At 58.7% G+C, this 19,434-nt stretch overlaps 1 protein-coding gene across 4 annotated transcripts in view; it reads right to left on the reverse strand.

The window, feature by feature from the left end:
• The window catches only part of Zc3h3 (zinc finger CCCH-type containing 3), an 81,888-nt gene that overhangs the window by 14,669 nt on the left and 47,785 nt on the right, over positions 1–19,434 (reverse strand). For 3 of the 4 annotated variants that reach the window (XM_048802278.1, XM_048802281.1, XM_048802279.1), the window contains exons 5-9: positions 11,607–11,758; positions 6,458–6,500; positions 6,225–6,383; positions 6,057–6,126; positions 3,559–3,690 (exon numbers count right to left, since the gene is read on the reverse strand). In XM_048802278.1, coding sequence (XP_048658235.1) covers positions 3,559–3,690; positions 6,057–6,126; positions 6,225–6,383; positions 6,458–6,500; positions 11,607–11,758 — 556 coding nt within the window. The remainder of the gene's footprint in view (positions 1–3,558; positions 3,691–6,056; positions 6,127–6,224; positions 6,384–6,457; positions 6,501–11,606; positions 11,759–19,434) is intronic. The other variant, XM_048802280.1, reaches the window with a different exon arrangement.

The raw sequence follows: 19,434 nt of genomic DNA on the forward strand, positions 1-19,434 counted from the left end.
GCACCAAAAAAATTTTTTTTGGTGGTCTTAGAGATTGAACCCAGGGCCTCCCACATGCTAGGCAAGTGCTCTACCGCTGAGCTGCACCCCAGACTTTTTAAAAATTCATTTTGAGGCAGGGTCTTGCCAAGTCCCTGAGAGGCTGGCTTTGAACTTTTGATCTTCCTTTCTCAACCTTCTGAGTAGCTAGGATTACAGGTGTGAGCCACCACACGGGCACAGTTTTTAAAAAGTCAACAATGTTGCTAAATGCCATGGGGCAAGCCTGCAATCCCAGGAGGCTGAGGCAGAAGGATCGCAAGTTCAGACCCAGCCTCAGCAACTCAGTGAGACCCTAATAAAATATAAAAAAGGACTGGGGACACGGCTTGGTGGTTAAGCATCCCTGGGTTCAATCTCTAGTCAAAAAAAAAAAAAAGTTAACAGTGTGGGGGCCTGCAGTCCGGCTCCACATTCGAGTGCTGCCTGTTGTGTCTGAGCCCTGGGCTCAGTCCTGAGCACTGTATACAGAAGCAGTAAGGAACACAGAACCCACCGAAACGGGTTTCTACACTTAAATGTGTGCATTACATGGTATGTAAATTCTGTCTCAAAAAAAAAAGGACTTTATTATTCTTTTAGGGTCACCACAATCAGGGAGAAGTAGTTTGGGGAGAAGAGGAGCACTGAGTATGATCCCCGCTGACTTGCCAATTAACAACTAACTAACCCCAGTGAGCATGCAGGGGTGTGGCCCCTTTACCACAATGGCCTTCTAATTTACAAAAAGGAAACAGCCCTGGAGGGTGGCAGGACCTGTCACCACACTGCCTTGCTTGCCATGGCCAGTGAAGCCAGCAGAAGCAGAGGCAGAGGCTCTCGGAGAGCGTGGGTGGGGCAGGCCCTGCACAGACCCACAGCCTGCAAGCCAAGAATACCACGCCAGGTCGACACCACGCCAGGTCTACGCCCCACAGAAAAAATAAGGATTTTTGACTGAACAAAGGACACCTGGCGAGGGTGATGTGTGGCGATGGGACCACTGCATCAGAACAGCAGGTACTCTGAGTGGCCCTTGGAGGAGCTGATGTGACCTCTGCTTAGAGCAGAAGGGTAAGGGCGGGGTTCCAGGAGCACCAGAGTGGGCAGACTACGGGAGCTGAAGCCCAGCACTTGCCAGGCCATGGAGGTGGGTCTGGCCACTGGCAGGCATGGCGAAGCAGGCTGAGCAGAACACACACACACCCTGAGAAGGACAGCTGCCCACACGCATCCCCAGCTCTGCGCACGGGCTGGCGACAGGGCGCTCTGCCACATCCAACACCTGAACGCCCGTTTTAAACAAGCCCCAAAGGAACCAAGACTCTTGGGCAAGTGGCCATTCCAGAGCTGGAGCTTTCTGTGAGACCAGAGATGAGGGAAGAGCTCTAGACACTCCGGGGCTGCACGTGGGACAGGAGCCAGCAGCAAAGGCCTCGGGCAGCCAAACGGGAGCAACGGGAGCGATAAGTTAAAAGTGCATGCAGACACACAGAAGAATGGAGAGGCAGACAAGGGTGCTCTTCCACGCAGGGCACCGGCTCACAGTGTTTGTGGGAGGAAAGATGGAAAATGAATTCAGCGACCGACCGGAAACATCAAGGGCTTCAAGATTCCCACATAATGTGCAAAACCAGGAGGAGACAGGCAGAGAGCCTCCTGGCCTCATATCTATCCAGCAGTCAAGGCTAGCCCCTGTGACTACTGCCAGGAGGCAAAGGGAACACAGCCCACACCTGCCACTCCCTGCTCTAGGCAGAGGTCATGTCAGACCCCCAGGGTGAGAGGCGTGCAAGACAACTGGCCTGCATGACCAATCTGTCCTAAAGTCCAGGAGGGTGGGGACAGCTGGCCTGGGGCTGTCTGTCTGGAGGAAACTGACTTCTGAGCCTGGCCATGAGAAAGGGAAGGAGCATAGATTTACTCCCAGCCTGAATTATTCAGGAGAGAAGGGAGTGCACCTCTTTAACAAGCATGGCTTCATGAAGCAAGGTTAACAATTCCACTTGATTCAGTGGAATACCGCAAGCTCTCTGGGGCCCACTGAGGACTCGCACTCCAGGCGCAAGGTGACGACTCAGCATTTTTCCTATTATTTAGAGAATAAAATTAACCCTTCGAGGTCCAGGCTGCTGCCTCCCTGCTGCTGGATCTGGCCTGCTCAGCGCTTTCCCCTATGTAATCACAAGCTGCTATCCATCATGTGGCAGGACGCAGCCTGACGCGCAGAAACGTACACAGTAAGCACTTCCACTAATAGAAGCAGAACTTAAATATCGCTTTGATACTTTCATTTAAATTGGAATATTTTACAATAATTGTCTGTTGCCTCCATGGGTCCTGCCCCCCTACCTGGACCAGGGCCTGGAGGGTTTCCCTGCCCAGTGCCCAGGTGCCCATCAAGGTGACCCCCAGCTCCACGTTAGGGCCCATGTTGTGAGCAGGCAGTGCAGCAGCAGGAGTCAGGGCTGGCTCCAGGGACCCACTGTCTCAGGTCTTCCCTGGAAGCGGATGTCAGACCTCTAGGGATGCAGGGCAGGTGTTGGCGAGCTCCTATGTGGGTCCTCTCAAGTGCAGCCAGTGAGGGAGGTGCTCCTGTGCGTGCCACCTGGGCCTTTCCAGCTCTTGGGGGGGGGGGCGTGGCCCAGCACTCACACAACCCTGGTGCTTGGTGACCTCACCTTCATTGGGGGTCCTCCCTCCAATCTGCAGGCCCACCACAGGACCATGTTCCCAGGCTTTGCAGCTAGAAGGGGCAGGAGTGGGCCTTGCCATAAGGCCCCTGGGTTGTGCAACACAGATGCTCTCAGGGTGCCAGGGACTGAAGAGTTCTCTCTATGGCCCCTGGCCCAGGTCTTGTGGGAGGCTGGGGAAAAGGGTCCCACTGGGTCAGGCCTGCAGGGTCCTCTGGCCAGCCCCCTGAATCAGGAAGGATCCTAGTGAATGAGGGGAAGGCCCCGCTTGCTCGGCCAAGGAAGTTCCCCACTGGAACTCCCCTTCTTCCACAGGCGAGACTGAGCTGCCCTGGCAGCCAGACAGGCAACTGTGAGGGGCTGGGACAAGGCAAGCCAGTCCCCTGAGAGCAGTTCACTAACTGCCCACCTGGCACTGCCCACCTACTTCCAGTAGGTCCAGCCTCAGCTCACCCTAGGCTCACCTGCCCCTCTGGACAACCCCTCAGCTCTGCCCAGCCCTTCCATCCCAGGCAATGTGGGTGTGGGCTACCAACATCTGCCACCCTAAGATGGCCACGGCTCCATACCTACCCACAGCTCTTCCAACCCTGACCTGCACCCCCCTTCACCCCACGGCAGTCTCTCAGGGGTTTTGCCTCCCCAGCCATTGCATCCCTGGCCCACCATGCAGTGGGGTGAACCCACTGTACACCCTGCTGCCCTGGGGGACCTGGGTACTCTGGCCTCACTTTCCCTCGGCTCACACTGCACAAGCCCCTGGCAAGTCACTGGGCCAGAGTTGCCTGTGAGGGAGACGTAAGGTCAGGGCTGTGGGAGGCTGCCCATGCCTGCCTGCGGGCCTCACCTTGGCACCCAGCGGGCAATAACCTTTGAGGAAGTCGCTGCAGACCTCGGCCTTCCGAGACACGTAAACGTGGCTATAGGGGCAGTCACTGTTGCTGCAGATCCCCTTCAGAAAGTAGGAGCACACAGGCATCTGCGGGAGGGAGGGCAGACGGTGAGGGCCAGCGACCCACGCCCTAGCAACCACAGCCGCTCTACAGGCAGCAGCACAAGGACGCAGAGGCCCTGTCCAGGGTCCCACTGTGGCCCCTACAGGGGTGAAGTGGATGCATCCTGCTGGGCAAGGGAGCTGCTTGCTCACAGTCAGACCCCCCTTCCTAGGTGACCCAGAAGCACATCTACCCTCACTCTGTCAGCCTGAGGGGTCTTGGGGCAGGTATACTATCCCCCAAATCCCTCAGTGTCCAGGGCAAGACGGCAGTCTGGACTTCCAGCCACTAACCATGGCCCAGATGCCCGGGAGTCACAGCCCACGGGGCCAGTGTTCACACAGGAGAGCCTTAGGGCCAGGCATCAAGCTGGAGATTCTCTAGCCACCTGACATGTGTCTTGGAGCAGGCTTGGTCTGGCCCTGACCACAGGGTGGCACTGAAGCCTGGCAACAGGAGGGGCTCAGGGGAGATCTGAGGGCCCAGTATAGGCAGCATGGATGCCCCTGGCAGGCTGCACAGAGGTTCATGAGCCCAGCCTGACTTTCCCTCTTCCTTCCCCAGCACAGAGCCGCAGCCCCACTGACCTCTGGCCGGGGCTGCTGCTTGTTATCACCATCTGGGTTGGGAGAGGTAAGAAATGCAGTCCACCCCTCTCCCAGGGGGCAAAACTGAGGCCTTCGTGAACAGGAGCTGGGTGGGGTCACCCAGGGAAGGAAGCAGGGCATGTTTCTAAAACTTCCGGGAGACTCCCTGCTCCCCTTGTGGGCCAGACACCAGCTCCTTCCTGGGACATCTGGGGGAGTGCAGTGGTGTCACTTGCCCTGGTCCAGTATGGAGCCCACCCGAAGGCCTCAGCAGGACTTCCCTGGGACCCCCTCCTGAGGCCCTGGGTCAGACGCCCCACTCTCACCCCCAGGGAGTCACCTCCTTGCCCACACTGAGAGTCCTGGCTTGCCCAAGTTGCTCAGCACTGAGGCCAGCGGTGGGCTTGGGGAGCCCTCCATGGTTCTGGGGCACCCAGAAGCTGTAAAATGTCACTTTTCTAGGGTGAAATATAAGGTAGGGGCAGGAACCTGTCTGAGGGCCAAGAAGGGAAGAAAAGGCCTGGGCACCAGCCCTGGAGCTAAGGGGGAAGGAGGGAGAAATCAAAGAAACAAAGGGTGATTTACTGAGCAAGAGTTTATTTTTAATTGTCTTTTAACTGCAGCCGCAGAGGGGAGAGGGGCTGGGGGCCCTGTTTGGGGCTGGTGGTGGTGCGGCTGCAGACAATTCCCTTAATGTGGTTTTTGATATAGAGCCCAAATTAGCTCTAATAAAAAGGGATAATAAAGCCAACTCTTACACCAAACGGAGCTCCTCCTGGCTGTCAGAGCGGGGCCGTTACCAAGAGGAAACTGCGTTCTCATTTCAATTAACCTTGTTTGCACCCTACCACGTCCACACAAATAACAATAACATTAATTCAGGGCGCTGGTGCGGGCCCACACATTAGACAGTGTGGAGTGTGCACCGGCTTTGGAGCTGGCGCTTAATGAACCCGAAACTCGACGTGAATTTCCAAATTGCTCACGACAGAGTTTCGAAGCGCGATTAGGGAGAAAAATGCTGATTCTCTCCAAGCTCCTCAAGGGGAAAAGCTGTCGGAGCAGCAGTGGGCCTTGCCCACACGCCTCCTTCAGCTGCAGCCCCACACCCAGCCCTTCCCCACACCCATGGCCAGGCTGGGTTCCCAGGGCCTGTGGGCAGGCCTCGGCATGGGGCAAGGCCCCCTGGCCTCCTGCCCCAGGCTCTGGGAGCTTTAGCCAGCATGAATCACAGACCTCAGCACTCTCAATCCCCCAGGTAGGGGACCCTCCCTGGCTTGAATAAGTCTATGGAGTCATGCAGGCCAGAACACACGAACCCTTCTAGCCGTGGCCGCCCTATAGGTGGTCCCTTCCCAGTTCCCTGTGGCGGCTCTCCTGTCCCCACCTCTGCCTAGGGGAACCTGCAGCCTCCAGGAGAACTCTCAAAATGCCCACTACTAGCCAAATCCAGGCCTGAGGAGGCAGGTGAGGTCTTGGTCCTGTACTCCAGGGGCACGCACAGGGCCACCTTCTCCTGTGCATGAGGCGGTGATGGAGAGAAGCCTGGCATCACTGGGGGGCCTACACATCTGGCAAGGCTGGGTGCTGGAGGGACAGGGAAGACCGACCCCTATGTGTGGTGCGTGGGACCCCCCCCCCCAAAGTCCCCAGTTAGCTACTTCAGCTAAAAGGCAGCCATGGCACCGCCCACACATGGGGATGAAAGGCCCACAGGGGCAGGGCTGCTGGCCAAAGCTCAGGGGACAAGCAATAGCACTTACCTTCTCTTTGGACACATGGTGGGAAAAGGGACAGGTCCCATCTGTCTTCTTGCAGGTTCCCCGGACAAACCTGTGGTAGCACAGGACAGGGGAGTTGGAGAAGGCTGCCAGGGATGGAGGCAAGACCCCACACAGACTCCCTCACCCGGGGCGAAGCCAGCTGGGCACCTGGTGCACACGGCCACCTTCTCAGGGTCGTGGATGTAGGGGCAGCGCTCGCCATGGTTGCACCTGCCAAAACGGTTGTAGTACATGCAGTACTCCTTCCTCTTCTCTCTCTTCTGCCTCGCCTGGCGGATGATGGCCAAGCTGCGCTGGATCGCTCGGCTGTGGACAGCGAGAGGTTCATGAGCCCAAGGATGAGCAGTGAGCCCCACCTGCCCAGCCCCCGAGGGACGCACCTGGCATGGGAGCGGCTACAGCTGCTGGTAGGATCCATTCGGCCTGTAGCAGGGAGAGGAGAGGGTCCTATCAGGCCGCAGCCCAGCCCATCCTCTTTCCACAGTTCCACCTGGCCAATGCCCCCTCAGGGTCCTCAGCCCTGGGCTCCAGCACGGCTGCCTCCTGCAGAAGGCTGCCCACAGCCCCGCCCTCTAGGGACACAGCGTCATGGTTGGGGCCAGGCAGGGCTCCTGTTGGTGCCCTCAGAGCTGGCATGCCAGGCAGCCCCCTTCAGGGGACTGGACTGCTCAGGGATAAGTGAGTGGCCTGCAGCCAGCTGGGTTTCCCAAGCCACATCTGAGGCTGGATGGGCTATCCCACCAGCTGGTTTCCGCCCACCTACAAGCCCACCCTGGCAGCCAGGCGTCTCATGGGGCAGGTCCTCAGGCCGAGGCCCTTTCCAGGCTTTGACACTGGTGGGGGTACCGCCTCCTGCCAGAGCCCCAGAGTAGGACCGGGAGGGGTTTGCTTAGACAAGGCAGTGAATGTGGACCACATGTGGCCTGGCTTTGGAAATGCAGATGGTTTGGTGGGAGCCTCACACTCAGGGGTCTGGCCCAGGTGCAAGTGTGGCTTATCACTTGCAATTTTGGAGGTACCTTTCCAGATAGTCCCTAAAATCCCAAGCATGAAGATGAGACTGAAGATCAGATCGGCTTAGCTTTTCTGAGATCATTAATATGGTGTGAGGATAGCAGTGACATGAATTGGGGTCCCCTTAGAATTAAAGGGACCAACGTGGGGGACAGCGGTCAGTGAGGAAGGGGGCCTGCAAAAGGAGGGGCCTGCCTTTTAAAGGCACAGGCCAGTCCCAGGATTGCGGGGAGGCCCAGGCAGGGCAGGGCCTACTCAGACTGTTTCCCTGGGTTCCTCAAATACGCACATGACCCTTCCCAGACCAGATCCCATTTCCTACAGGGCAGCTGCTGAAATGAATACGGTGCTAAGAGGCAGAAGTGACATCATGCAGAAATTCTGAGGGCCTGAGGTGATGACAAAACCATCTGGGGTTTTTAAAAGGGATGTTCCAGGGTGCCTAGACTCACTCAGCTAGTCCCTGCTCTCACGGCAGACTGCCAGTGCAGGTCTGGGGGACGATGCTTCAGAACTCCCCTCCCCCAGGGCATCTGTGAGCCCATCTCCAGTGTGGCCCCTCTCTCCAGGTTCTGGCATGACCCACGGCCTCTCCAAACCTCAACTCCTTCACACCCCACTGGCTGGACCTCAGACCCTCCTTCCTTGGCATCCAGGAGTTAGTGGCTCAGCCCTTGGAGTTCCCTGGGCCATGTTGGGTGGTGCTGTCACACCCTGGCCCTCCAGAGACAACGGGAGCAAGTCAAGCACAGACTGTGCCCACCAGGCGAAGGCTGCCTGCTGCTCTGAGTTGCAGAGACCCTGAGGGAAGACTTGGCACTGTACTGCTGGAGCTCTGTGGCCCCTCAGACCAGTGGGTCTCCTACCCTCAGCCTCAGCATCCCCAAGTTCAGAAAGGGCATCTCCAGGGTTAAGCGGCAAGATCCCCAGTGGGAGGGAGGAGTTCTGCTGCAGGGTGGCCCAAGCCCGGACAGCTGGGTGAGTGGGGCTGGAAATGATGCCTGGGGGTAGGGGGATGAGGGCACAAGGAGGGATGAGGGGACGGGGGTGGGGATCAACAAAGACAAAGGGGTGTGGCGGTGGGGTGGGGATGCCCAGGGTGGCCTACGTTCCCAGCTGGGGACACCTGTCCACAGGGTGGCAGTGGATGCCTGTCCAGGTGGCACAGACGCACCCTTGCACCTGCCAGCCTTCACAGTGAATGACGTGCAATTTGATAGCCTGTCAATGAGCTCTTGTTTCCTGGGCTGTCACCCAGGCTGCTGGTGACACTGGCGCCATCTGCTCCCAGTCAGGGACACGGTGGTGTCACATGCTGCCTGTCAGGACCTGAGGGGGGCAGTTTTTCCCTCTTTCCACTTTCTGCTCTTAAAAGCACGCCAGTGTGGGGCTCATAGTGGGAGTTTTGACAAGAACGGGAGGCACCTTTCCAAATGCTGCACAGTGTTAAAAATGCACATAAAGCAGAAGTAGCTTAAAACAGGCAACTGGAGGTGCAGGAAACTCAGGCGAGCCCCAACCTCGGGAGCGCGAGGTGCTGCCTCTGCTGCACATTCTAGAGAACTTCACTTTCCTGGTGCTTCCCAAAATAGACACTGGCTCCCTCCAGCACCACCCATGCCTGGTGCCCCCATCTGCTTCCTGCCTCCTGCCCATGGGCCCTCCAAGGGAACCACTGGGCACCAGGTCCTCAGTACCCCTGGCTCTCACTAGCCCTGCACAGCCTGGGGAGCACAGGGACGAGCTCACATGCCATCCCCAGGCCCACTGCCAGGCTGGCCTGTCCATTCCCAGGAAGTCAGAGGAGGAGCTACCCAAGCCGGGGCCTGCTCAGCTGAGAGCACCTGCAGGCCTGGGAAGAAGACCAAAACAGCAGAGGGCGCCCCAGGGACACGCAGCAAGGGGCAGGGCCTCAGTGACCCAGCAGCTTTTGACTCTGGGGGCAGCAGTTGGCAGGGCCTCCCTCATGTGCCCTTCTATGACCTCGTGGCACCTAGGAGGAGTGAGAAGGGCACAGATGAGGAGCCACAGAAAGCCCACTTGCCCAGAACACGCGACAGGTAGTCAGCAACCAGGTGGGGACCACAACCTGCTTCTGCCTCACTTGACCCACAGGTCTGGGAGCTCAGAACAATCCCAGAGCCAGCCCTGCCTCCAGCGTGAGCCGAGCCTGAGCCCAGCAGCTCTACCGACAGACCTGGCACTTGTACCCACTGCAGAGACGGCCAGGCTCTTGGTGGCCCCAGTATAAACCAGTCAGCTGAGGATACAGGTTCCAGGCCAAAGTATGTGGGAAGGAGTCTAAGGGTTGTGCCCTTTGGGTGGAAGGTGGGCCTGGGAGGGAGGGGATTAGCTAAAGCAACCCAGGGCAACCAGGAGCAGATGCTGACTATTCTTGTGGACCCAAAAGGGCAGCTGAGAGGGGAGAAGGAATCCCTCTCCCTCCAAGGAGGGCTACACTTTCTTGTTGAAGTCAAAGTTTCGCTGACACCAGGGGAGGAAATTTATTTCTTTAATTATAATTCATCTAAGTGGGCCAGTCAGCAGCAGCCCACAGCTGGGGACCATCCACCTTCCTCCTCACAGTGAAGTGGGGGCCATGCAGGGGTCCAAGCAGCTGGAGCTGCCCCGTTCGCCCGCTACTTCCCTGTCTACTACCTCCTTGGAAGGGTGTGGCTTTGTCAGGCCGCCTCTGCCCGTTTGCCCCACACCCCTTCCCAGGAGGGAAGGCCAAGCCCAGGACTGCCCCCAGTGGCTGCCAAGGCTGGTCTGCAGGACATGAACAATCACAGCCCTGCTTGGTGGAAGGCCATGACCCCCAACCCCACCACCTGCAGCCTGCAGGGAGGAGGCCCTGGGACCCGCCCTGCTCTCTCCTGATGCTCCCTCATACAGCTGGGCTCCACAGTGGCAGGCTCTGGGTGGCTGCCAGGACAGAAGAGTGCCAAGCCAGAGCGGAGGCCAGTGGGCAAGGGTGCCCGGGACAGACTGTCCACGGCCTGGTGATGTCAGGAGCTCTGTGGCCACCAGGGCTCTACCATGTGTGTAAGTGGGAAGGTGGATTCTGCGAGCTCAGCATTTGGCCCGGGGGTCCTGGGAGCAGGAGGCAGCTTCCCAGTGAGCAGTGACAGCCCAGCCCTCCCTCCCCAAGCTCCACCAGCCTCAGGGCAGCAGCCTGGCTTCAGTAAAGGACACCACTCCCCTGCTGGCCTTCAGATCTCTCCCAGCCATCTTCTGTGGCCATGAGGGGATGTGAGGAGTCAGGACAGTGGGTACAGCCCCACCCCACAGTCATACCCAGTGCAGCACATGTGGGCAGCAGGACCCAGCCACAGGATGGTGCTGGGGCCTGAGGTCAGGACCCTGAGGAGAGTCCAGAGGAACCACTGAGCCCTGGTGTGAATGTTCTGGTCCGGCAATGGCTACACAGCAGGGTCCGGGCACAGAGACTGCAGCAGGGCCAGAAATGCTGCTGCCAGTAGGCAGTGGTCACTCCTTCAGCAGGCATGGCTCTGGGGTCAGAAGTGACCAGAGTGGGCACTCAGGGTGATGAGAGGACCTGTACCCCAACCCAAGGCAGCATCCCCTTGGTGGTCAGAAGACCTGGTCACTGAACACTGGAAGAGTGAGGCAGAGGTGAGACCACAGGCGCGGACAGAAGAGAACTGGCCCAGGGGCAGAGCAGAGCCAAGCCCTCTGGAGAATTTACCTGGCTCTTCCCAGCCTAAGTGCCACTGTCAGGAACCACCTCCCCAGTACATCCTGGCTAGAAAACCGGCAGCTCGGAAGCCCCTGGGCCCTGGAGACAGGACCTGGGAACACAGCCGGGTGGGAGCAGCCAGGGGGGCCAGCTTCTGGGAGGAAGGCTCCCTTATATCTGCCTTGCCCGCTGCAGATGATGCCTTGGGCACCCCACTACCTCCTGGGATGAGCCTCTTCTTCCCCCAGCCCCTCTGGTGGGTAGGTGGGGCTGTTGGGTCCCAAGGCTGGCCTATAATCCTTTTTTTGATGGACGAGGAGGTAAAACTGAAACCAAAACATTCCTCTAGCTAATTTATGCAATGATCATGTCCAGAGCACTTCCTTTCTCGTGCCCGTCTCCTGGGCAGGGAGGTTTGGACCTGTGACAGTTGGCAAAGAGGCATGAGGCCCCAGGTGCTCGCCCGCCCAGGCGTGCTCCCTACACCTGGCTTATCTCCTGTCCATGAGCAAAGCTCATGGAAAACCAGAGGCTGCTCGGCCAAGCGAAGAGGCAGGCGCTGGCCTTCCCAGGGGATGGCAGGGCTGCAGGCCTCCCGGCGCCCTCCCTGCCATGCTGTCCCATTGGCCTACCGAGGCTGGCACATATACAAGAGGAGAGCTCGTCCAGCTGCGCTGTGCTCCCCTGGGGAGCACCGTGAGCTCCAGGCCTGAGGGAGGCGGCTGGAGCTGGTCGAGGCCTTCACAGACAAGCTGGCCTGCAGTACCCCATCACATGCTCCCCAGTGCCCAAGATGGCCCTGCTGCCCCCATCACCTGGCCGGCTGGAGGTCTTAGACAGCTTGTTGGCAGACACCTTGTACATCACTCCTCCAATGCAGCGGTAGCCTTTGCCCCACCGAGGGGACCCAGGTGGGGCTTTCCCGCCCCCGGTCACAGTAGGACGCAGGCGGTTCAGCACCAGGGACCTGCAGAGACAGCAAAATGCCCATCAGATGGGACCCAGGAAGGCTTGGAGCTTTGGTGGTTAATGGCAAGGTCAGGGAGGCCAGGCCAGCCTAGAGCACTTGCTGCTTGGGACAACCTGCAGTCAGGGCAGTCCTGGGCCAGGAGTCCAGGCACCAGGCCTCTGTCCCCTGCCCCTTTGCAGGGGTGCTTTTGTGGCAGCAGGGACTTCTGACAAGAAGTAACAGAAGGTGGTGTTGCCCAACCTGGCTGGGAACCTGGGGGTCCCCTCGGGGCGATGGGGAAGGCCCTTCCCTTGGACACAGTTAGCCTGGGCTGGCCCCCAAACTTCAGGGAGGACAGTTGCCAGGGTACCGACGTCACCTTTTTTTTTTTTTTTTTTGTACCAGGGATTGAACCCAGGGGCACTCGACCACTGAGCCTCGTCCCCAGCCCTATGTTGTATTTTATTTAGAGACTGGGTCTCGCTGAGTTGCTTAGCACCTCGTTTTTGCTGAGGCTGGCTTTGAACTCGCAATACTCTTGCCTCAGTCTCCCAAGCCACTGGGATTACAGGAGTGCGCCACCTCGCCTGGCGGTACCTACATCTTGATGGGATGCAGGGAATGGCCTGGTCACTTGTCACCTGTAGAGGGCATCAGTGAAGTCTCTGCCAAGGCTGGTGGCCCCCTTTCTCAGACCTGCCCCAGAGGTAGGAGTGCCACTTGTCCTTCCCTTCCTTGTCCCTCTCCCTGAGAGAGCCCTGCACCAGGGCCTGTGGGGCAGCTGGCAGACCCAATCAGGTCAGCCATCTGGGGAAAGAGTTCCCTGGAGGCCACGCGCTCAAGAGTCCCGGAGCAGCCACAGGATGAGCGGAGCGCAGGCCAGGAGGAGAGATGTGGGCTAGAAGGACCTCCAGTCCCAGTGGCCGCCCTACTCCCTTCCTAGCCCCATCCTGCCCGACGCCCCGCATTCCCCAAGATGTGGAAAGGCTGTGATGACGCCCACCAGCCCAGCAGCCTCTGCCCAGCTGTGACAGGAGCAGGCTCTCCCCGAGGAGAGGACTCAGTGCCCAGCAGCCAGGTGAGCCCAGGGGCCTGGCACAGAGACCAGTTGACTCAGGAAGCATTTCAAAAGTGAGGTGTTTCCACAAATCAAGCCTAGATTCTATATGTGCTCAGGCTCTGCTGGGGACACAACATGACCATCGACTGTTATGTGGCACCCTGTGGCAAGTCTGGGCCATGGGCACAGTTCTATTTTTTTTAACCACTGAGCTACATCCCCAGCCCCCGCTTTTTTGAGACATAGTCTAAGTTGCTGAGGGCCTCGCTAAGTTGCTAAGGCTGGCCTCAAACTTTCTATCCGGGCACAGCTATCTATCAACAGAGTCCAAGGCAGCCTTCACATCAGCTCAGGGAGCAGTCAAGGGGACAGCTCAAGTAGGAGGGAAGGTCAGTCAACCCAGGAATGTGCAGGGCTATGCCCTTCCCACCGGCCCTCACTGTCCTGCAGCCCACAGCCCAGTTCCTGAGGGAAGCAAGCTATGAAAAATGCTCCCCGTGGGGAGTGCCTGGTTCTGCAGTTGTAGGAGACCCTTCCCCAGTCATCCAGGCCAAGGAGGAGTGATCTCAGACTGGGGCTGCTGAGGAACAGCAGGTGGGTCTCACTTGCTTGGCTGGACAGGTGAGTTGTAGATGGTCTGGTCACAGCACTCTCACACAGCTCACCCTGCCACCCATGGGAAGCCACTCAGAAATGTGGGTGCTGAGGGGTGCAGCAGCCCTGTTCTGAGACTACTGCTGTCCCCTGAGCTCAGCACCACTGTCTCTGTGGACCCTGGTCTCTCAATCTGCAAGCTGGGGTAACTCTCACTAGCTGGTGGCCTCTGTGGCCCCATTAGAGAGATAATGTGAGCGAAGTGAGCGAGCACTCTGGGGACCAAAGCTGCAGTGTAAGTACAAACAGGCAGGCAGGCCGCGGAAGGCACTTGACCCAGTTTCCCTTAATTAAAATTCACGTTTACGAACACTGGTCTTAGAGGGAAAGAGTCCAGCCAAAGGGCACCCACCACATGTTCCTGTGGTTCCCCCAGGGTTCTGTCTGGGCAGGAGAGAAGCACCTGCTGGACCCCTGTGCTGTTCCAGGGCAGGGTAAAGTGGGCCAGACCCTAAGCTCCAGGTTCCCATCAGACTTCGGAACCCCATGGGCACCGGCCCTATACCCTGGGCTTGCACTAGGGGCTGAGTCACGAGGACTGGCGGCCATAACACGAGAGGTCTTCTCCCATACCAGAGCCCTGCTGGTTCTGGAGGCTCAAAGGTGGGTGCCACATGAGTGATGTCTATCTTGATCCCAAATCCTGAGTCCAAAACTGAGCTCAGGGGTCTGGCAGGCCCCTAGGACTGCCCTGGCCCCCACTACCCAGAATCCCTAACTGTCTCACTGCCCAGAGTCCCTAGGTATACCATTTTCCCCCCCTCCCCACCAGGCCAGTCACATCTCTGCCTCTTGGGCCCTGACCTGGGATCCAGGCAGGTCCTGCCCTCACAACAACCCTTCCAATCACCCCCTTCTCCCAAGCATGGCTGTTTGTCCCTGGCCACCAGAAAACATGAGGGACAGGAGGCAGCCAGACCTGTGCCCAACCGCTATCCAAGGCCCAGCCCTGTGAGAATTCATCTGTAGAAATGTGTCCCAACTGAGGACCCCGCCAGGCCTCTCTCCAGAGGTGTCCTGGGGCAGGTACTGAACCTGTTCTCCACCTGCCCCTCCCTAAGGGCAGCTGCATAGGCAGAGCCCGGCACTAAGAGCAATGTGACGAAGCCACAGGGTCCCTGCCCCACCAGCAGGACAGGGAGGGGTTTCCCCAGTAACATGAGTCTCTGCCCATGAGGCCTACAGAGGGCCCACCTTGAGGAAGCCAGGAGCCAGCGAGGGGCCTGGGCCAGGTGGCGGTAGGTGGAGGATCAACTTCGTAGAGGACAGCTTTCCACCCTCTGTCCAGAGCCAAGTTCTTGGTCATTCCATATGCTTATTCTTAAAGACAATCATGAGCAACCCATCTGTCCCCCTCTGTTCCCTCCTTAAATCCACTCCCTGGATTTTGAATGTAGCTACAGGACATCTGTGGACCCAGGTGGGCAGACCAGAGGGGTGGCAATCCGCAGCCGAGGACCCACGTATGGGAGCAGCAGTGGAGCTTAGGCCTCCAGGGGATGGGGACAGGGCTGCCCACTGCTCGGCTCTCCCAGAAGCCCAGGAGCCTTGCATGGAGCACTCGCACTTAGGAAGCTGATGTGGGCAGCCCCTGGGGAGGCCTGAGGTCAGGAAGGGCTGCATGGGCTCGCCCTCTGCCCCTTCCCACACCTCTCCATCAGCCCTACTGGCTTTTGAGTCTGCAAGGCAGGGTGCGGGGCGGGGCCTTGTAGCTTTTCACTGCCATGGGTGTCACAGCACTCCAGTAAATTGTCACCCTAATGGAGAGGACAGCCTTTAGAAACGAACTGTACAGAGAAGAGGGGATAGAATTAATGAGATAATAGCGGGGCCAAGGACCCTGCGAGCGCCTGCCCTCACGGCACCGCTCTGTAATTCCTTTTCTGCAACGGAGCCGCAGATCTAAAGGCTTCTCCCATCCGTCCGGCAGGCCCATGCCGCCAGGAAATTTCATTAACGCTGGAAAATAGGAAAGGTATTAAGCGTGGATAATGAAGGCCAGGGAGGGAACAGTGCCTTAAGATAGTCTTCTTCCTCGCCTTTGTAATGGGAGGCATGAACTTTCCCTTCAAATCCATTTCTAATCCATTTGAAATACTACAGCAAATTATCTTTCCTTCAGCCCGAAAGCGGCCAGCCAATTTACTCCGAATAGAAGTGACAATGCCCCAGGATTTATCACCATAACCTTGACTACACCGGGGTGAGGCTGGGCCTCCCCTCTCCCCCTGGGGGGGCACAAAGGACGGACAGGGTGGGGGGAGATAACATTTCAGATGAAAAGTGGTGGTGGGGGGAGAAAGACACACAGGCACACACGCCACAAAACTAGGTCTGCAGAAAGATTGCGTCCACTCCTCAGAAGCACTGGCAACTTCCAGGAAAGAGGCTGTTCAGGACAGAGGGGCAGCTGAGCCTGGCTCTTACTTCTGAGGGGTCTGGGCAGGACAGAGGGAGGCTGTCCTTGAGGCCATTAAGTTCTACTTAGCCCAGAAGTCATCTCAGTGCATCCCCGATGTATCTGCTGGGTCCCTGAGCGCAGGCCCCAGAGTGCCCACTTGCTGGGCTCTCACACGCTCCAACTCACACTTGGGTTTAAGGGCCAACACCGGACACCATGCTCTGCCCTCCCTGAGTCTCCAACACAAGATGCCAGGGCTCCCTGTGTGGCTGAGGCAGGGACTTACCTGAGACTCGCACCTCTTGGACACTGACATGCAAGCATGCTGGCCTGAGACCAGACTGGCGGCCTCTTGGGCAGGGCATGGGAGTGCCCACCAGACGAGCAAACAGCCTCCACACGCTCCAGCAGTATATGCCCATGCATGCACACGTGCACCCCAGGGGTGGCTCCCGCACAGTAGCAACAGCAGCCTGAGGCTTGGTGGACACTCACTTGATGAACAGCGGCTCCTCCTGAAGGCTTCCACCTGCCCCCCTGCAAAAGTCAGCCCTCCAGGGAGTCTGGCCCCTCTGCATCTCAAGAGTCTACGCAACAGCCTCTCGGCCCCGTGCCTTCTCTGTGCATGCGATCCAGCCTCGGGACTGACGAGAGAAAGAACCCTCTCCTAGAGACCAGCCTACTAGGACAGGGTGGGGGGTCAGTGGCTGATTCAGGTATAGGTGGTAAAGGGGCCAAGAGGGCCTCTAGGAGACTGCAGGCAGGGCAATAAGGTGGACTCGGAAGGCACAGGCCACAGCCAGGCAACTTTCAAACTTGGATGCTGTGTCCCATGCTGACCAGATTCAATAGCACTTCAAACAAACACTGGAGATCAGGTGGGCACAGATCCTCCAAGAATAGGGCTGGGCCCTAGAAAGTGGGCCTCTCAAGAACCAACCCCTCATCTGGTCCAAGGCCCAGATGTAGGAACCAGGGTCATTCAGCACTGGGGCCAGGCCAGGGAGGGGAGCGGATGGGAGAGACCTGTGGCACCACAGGGACAGGGGCTGGATTTCCTTCCTGCGCACAAGGCTACATATAGTGCCGTGGGCAAAGGAAAACTGGACGCTGGGAAGAAAACGGAGACAGGCATCCTGTCAGCCCCCTCAGTGAGGAGCCCCCACCCAGGACTTGGCTTCTCCCAGCCCTACTCTGGACCCTGCTGTTATCCACCACCCTCCAGTCTTACCTGTTAAGAAGATAGAAATGCCTTGCTGGTCCCCCTCCCCTGCCCTCCTCTCACCCTGGATCACTCCCCTCCCTCACAAACTCACCCCCAACCCCAGAATCTCAGCCTGGCTCTGCCTGAGGGCCAACCATGCAAAGCCCCCAGGATCAGTCCAGGCTTCCGCACCAACTGCACGGCTGCCAAGCAGCCTCGGCCGACAATGCAGAGCCAGCCTGGCCTCTCCTGGGCAGGCTGAGGTCCCTACTCTGCTGCACAGCTCCTGGGGCGGGGGGGGGGGCAGGGGTTCCCCAGCTCAGAACTTGCTCTGACTATTGGTATGAAACTACATGTTTGATCGAGTCCCCTCAAACCCTGCAGTGGGTCCCCTCATTGTCACAAGGCCCTGTGGGCTTGGACCTTGGGTCTTCCCTGGCGACTGCTTCTATCCCCTCCCACCAGTCCAGAATGCCAGCCCCCTGCAAAGTTCCACATCCTACAAAGTACTGTGCCCCCTCCTGGCACTGGCCGGTTGCACACATGGTGTGCCTGCCTGGTGTTCTGAGCAGGTCTGAGCCCAAGCTCAGGAGCCACGGCCTGTGGGAAGCCTTCCCTGATCCACGATGAGCATGGGACCCTCAAGCCTGGGGGGCTGCCCAGCAGCCACAGCCTGTTGCCAGGATTCCCTGAGGCCTGGCCATGTCTGCTGGGTGCCTGCCTGTGCTATGAGGCTTGCAGACAGCTCTATAATCTGTGCCAAGGGGACAAATGCTGGTTGTGGGGCAGGGCCTGGGGACGGCTGTGGATACCACCCCTAGGGCTCCCATAACCTCTGGGGAGAGGTGGACAGCAGGGGAGGGATCTGTCACAGGCAGGGCAAAGGGAGACAGGAATGAGGCCGGCTTGCTCGGCAGAAGGCAGCAGTGCTGAGCCAGTGAGGGACACAGCCTGGCAGCACAGGCTGAGCACACAGCGGGCGGTGGGATGGAGAGAAGGACAGGGGTTAGAGGGTGCACAGGGCCAGGAACTAAAGCCTCCAAGTAGGGTGCTGACCCCAATGTGGTTGGTTGGGGAGGGGTAGTGCATGGGCTGCAGAGCCAGTTGTCCCCTAAGCCAGGGCACTCTGGCCACTGTTGACAATGCAAGAGATGGGCAGGCCAGCGGGGGAGCAGAGAAAACGACCAGGGAAGCATTTTTCAGGAAATGGAGCACGGTTTTTGAAGCTCGAAGCTGAGCTAGCGGGAGTGCGCAGTCAGCAGAAGAGGCAGCTCGCACGGCGAATCCCCAAGTAGGTCAGGCGAAGCCGCCGTGACAGGCACTAAACTGCTTAGCGGGGCTTTCCACCGGAAACGACGACGGCCCACCATACTGCTCAGCCAGGGACGGCGAGCATAGGCGAGTGTGTGCATGATATTGTGTGTGTGCACGCTGAGTAGGTGTGGCGTGTGTGTGCACGTGCAGGTGTGCGTGTGAGTAGTGGGGTGGACCAGCTCGCCGCCTCCCTCTTGCTGCACAGCACAGCCTCACACGCCCCAACTAGAGGACTCACCTCAGCAGGTCAAGGCCACGCGACCTGGGGCAGTCCAATACCCTAGGTCCCTGGATGAGGACAGTCCTTCAGGGGAGGGCCTGGCAGGGCAGAGGCAGGAGGTTAGGGTGACTAAGTAGGCTCGGTGCTCTGGGGACCCATTGACTATGTGCCCATGGACCAGGCCTGCCTCTGCATTACCGAGCTGAAACCTGATGACTCAGAGGACACACGGGCATGAATTCATGATGGCTATGGCCTCCTGACCTCAAAAAACCTTACTCCATCTGCCACTTAACTGCCGCCTCTTGTGCCCAGCCCACCATGCCCCAAAGCCCATGGCCAAACCAAGAGGACACGGCAGCTCCTGCCCCAAGGCTACAGGACCTGACTGGGGACTGCTCAGGCTGCACTGGGCGGCCTCAGGTCCACCCATGGCATTTGTGTGGAGGCTGTCCAGCAGCTCAGCTACCCAAGACAAGCCTCTAGCAGGTGGGCAACAGGGCCACAGGCCTATGTGGGAGTTGAGACGGCGCTGGAGACCTGGGGCCACATTGAGGAAAAGGGCCTGCAAGCCTCCAGGCATCATCCCTACAATGGGATGATGTGATGCCAGGCTCACAGTGGCAGGCAACGGGCGACCCAGGCCCAGTGCTAAGCAGGGAAAGGAGGCCACGGCCTGGGCTCTGGCAGGTTGGCCGCTGGAAAGGGCTGCAGGCAGGTGTGTGTGAGGACACAGACTGAGCCAGGGCAGCGGGCAGCCTGCTGGGCTCCTTGGCAGGGCTCTACTGCAGCACCTCGGACCTCCTTCGGGTGGGAGGGAGGAACCCACTCCCACCCTCAC

The sequence above is a fragment of the Marmota marmota genome, unplaced genomic scaffold (assembly GCF_001458135.2).
Source record: "Marmota marmota marmota unplaced genomic scaffold, marMar, whole genome shotgun sequence".
Lineage (NCBI taxonomy): Eukaryota > Metazoa > Chordata > Mammalia > Rodentia > Sciuridae > Marmota > Marmota marmota.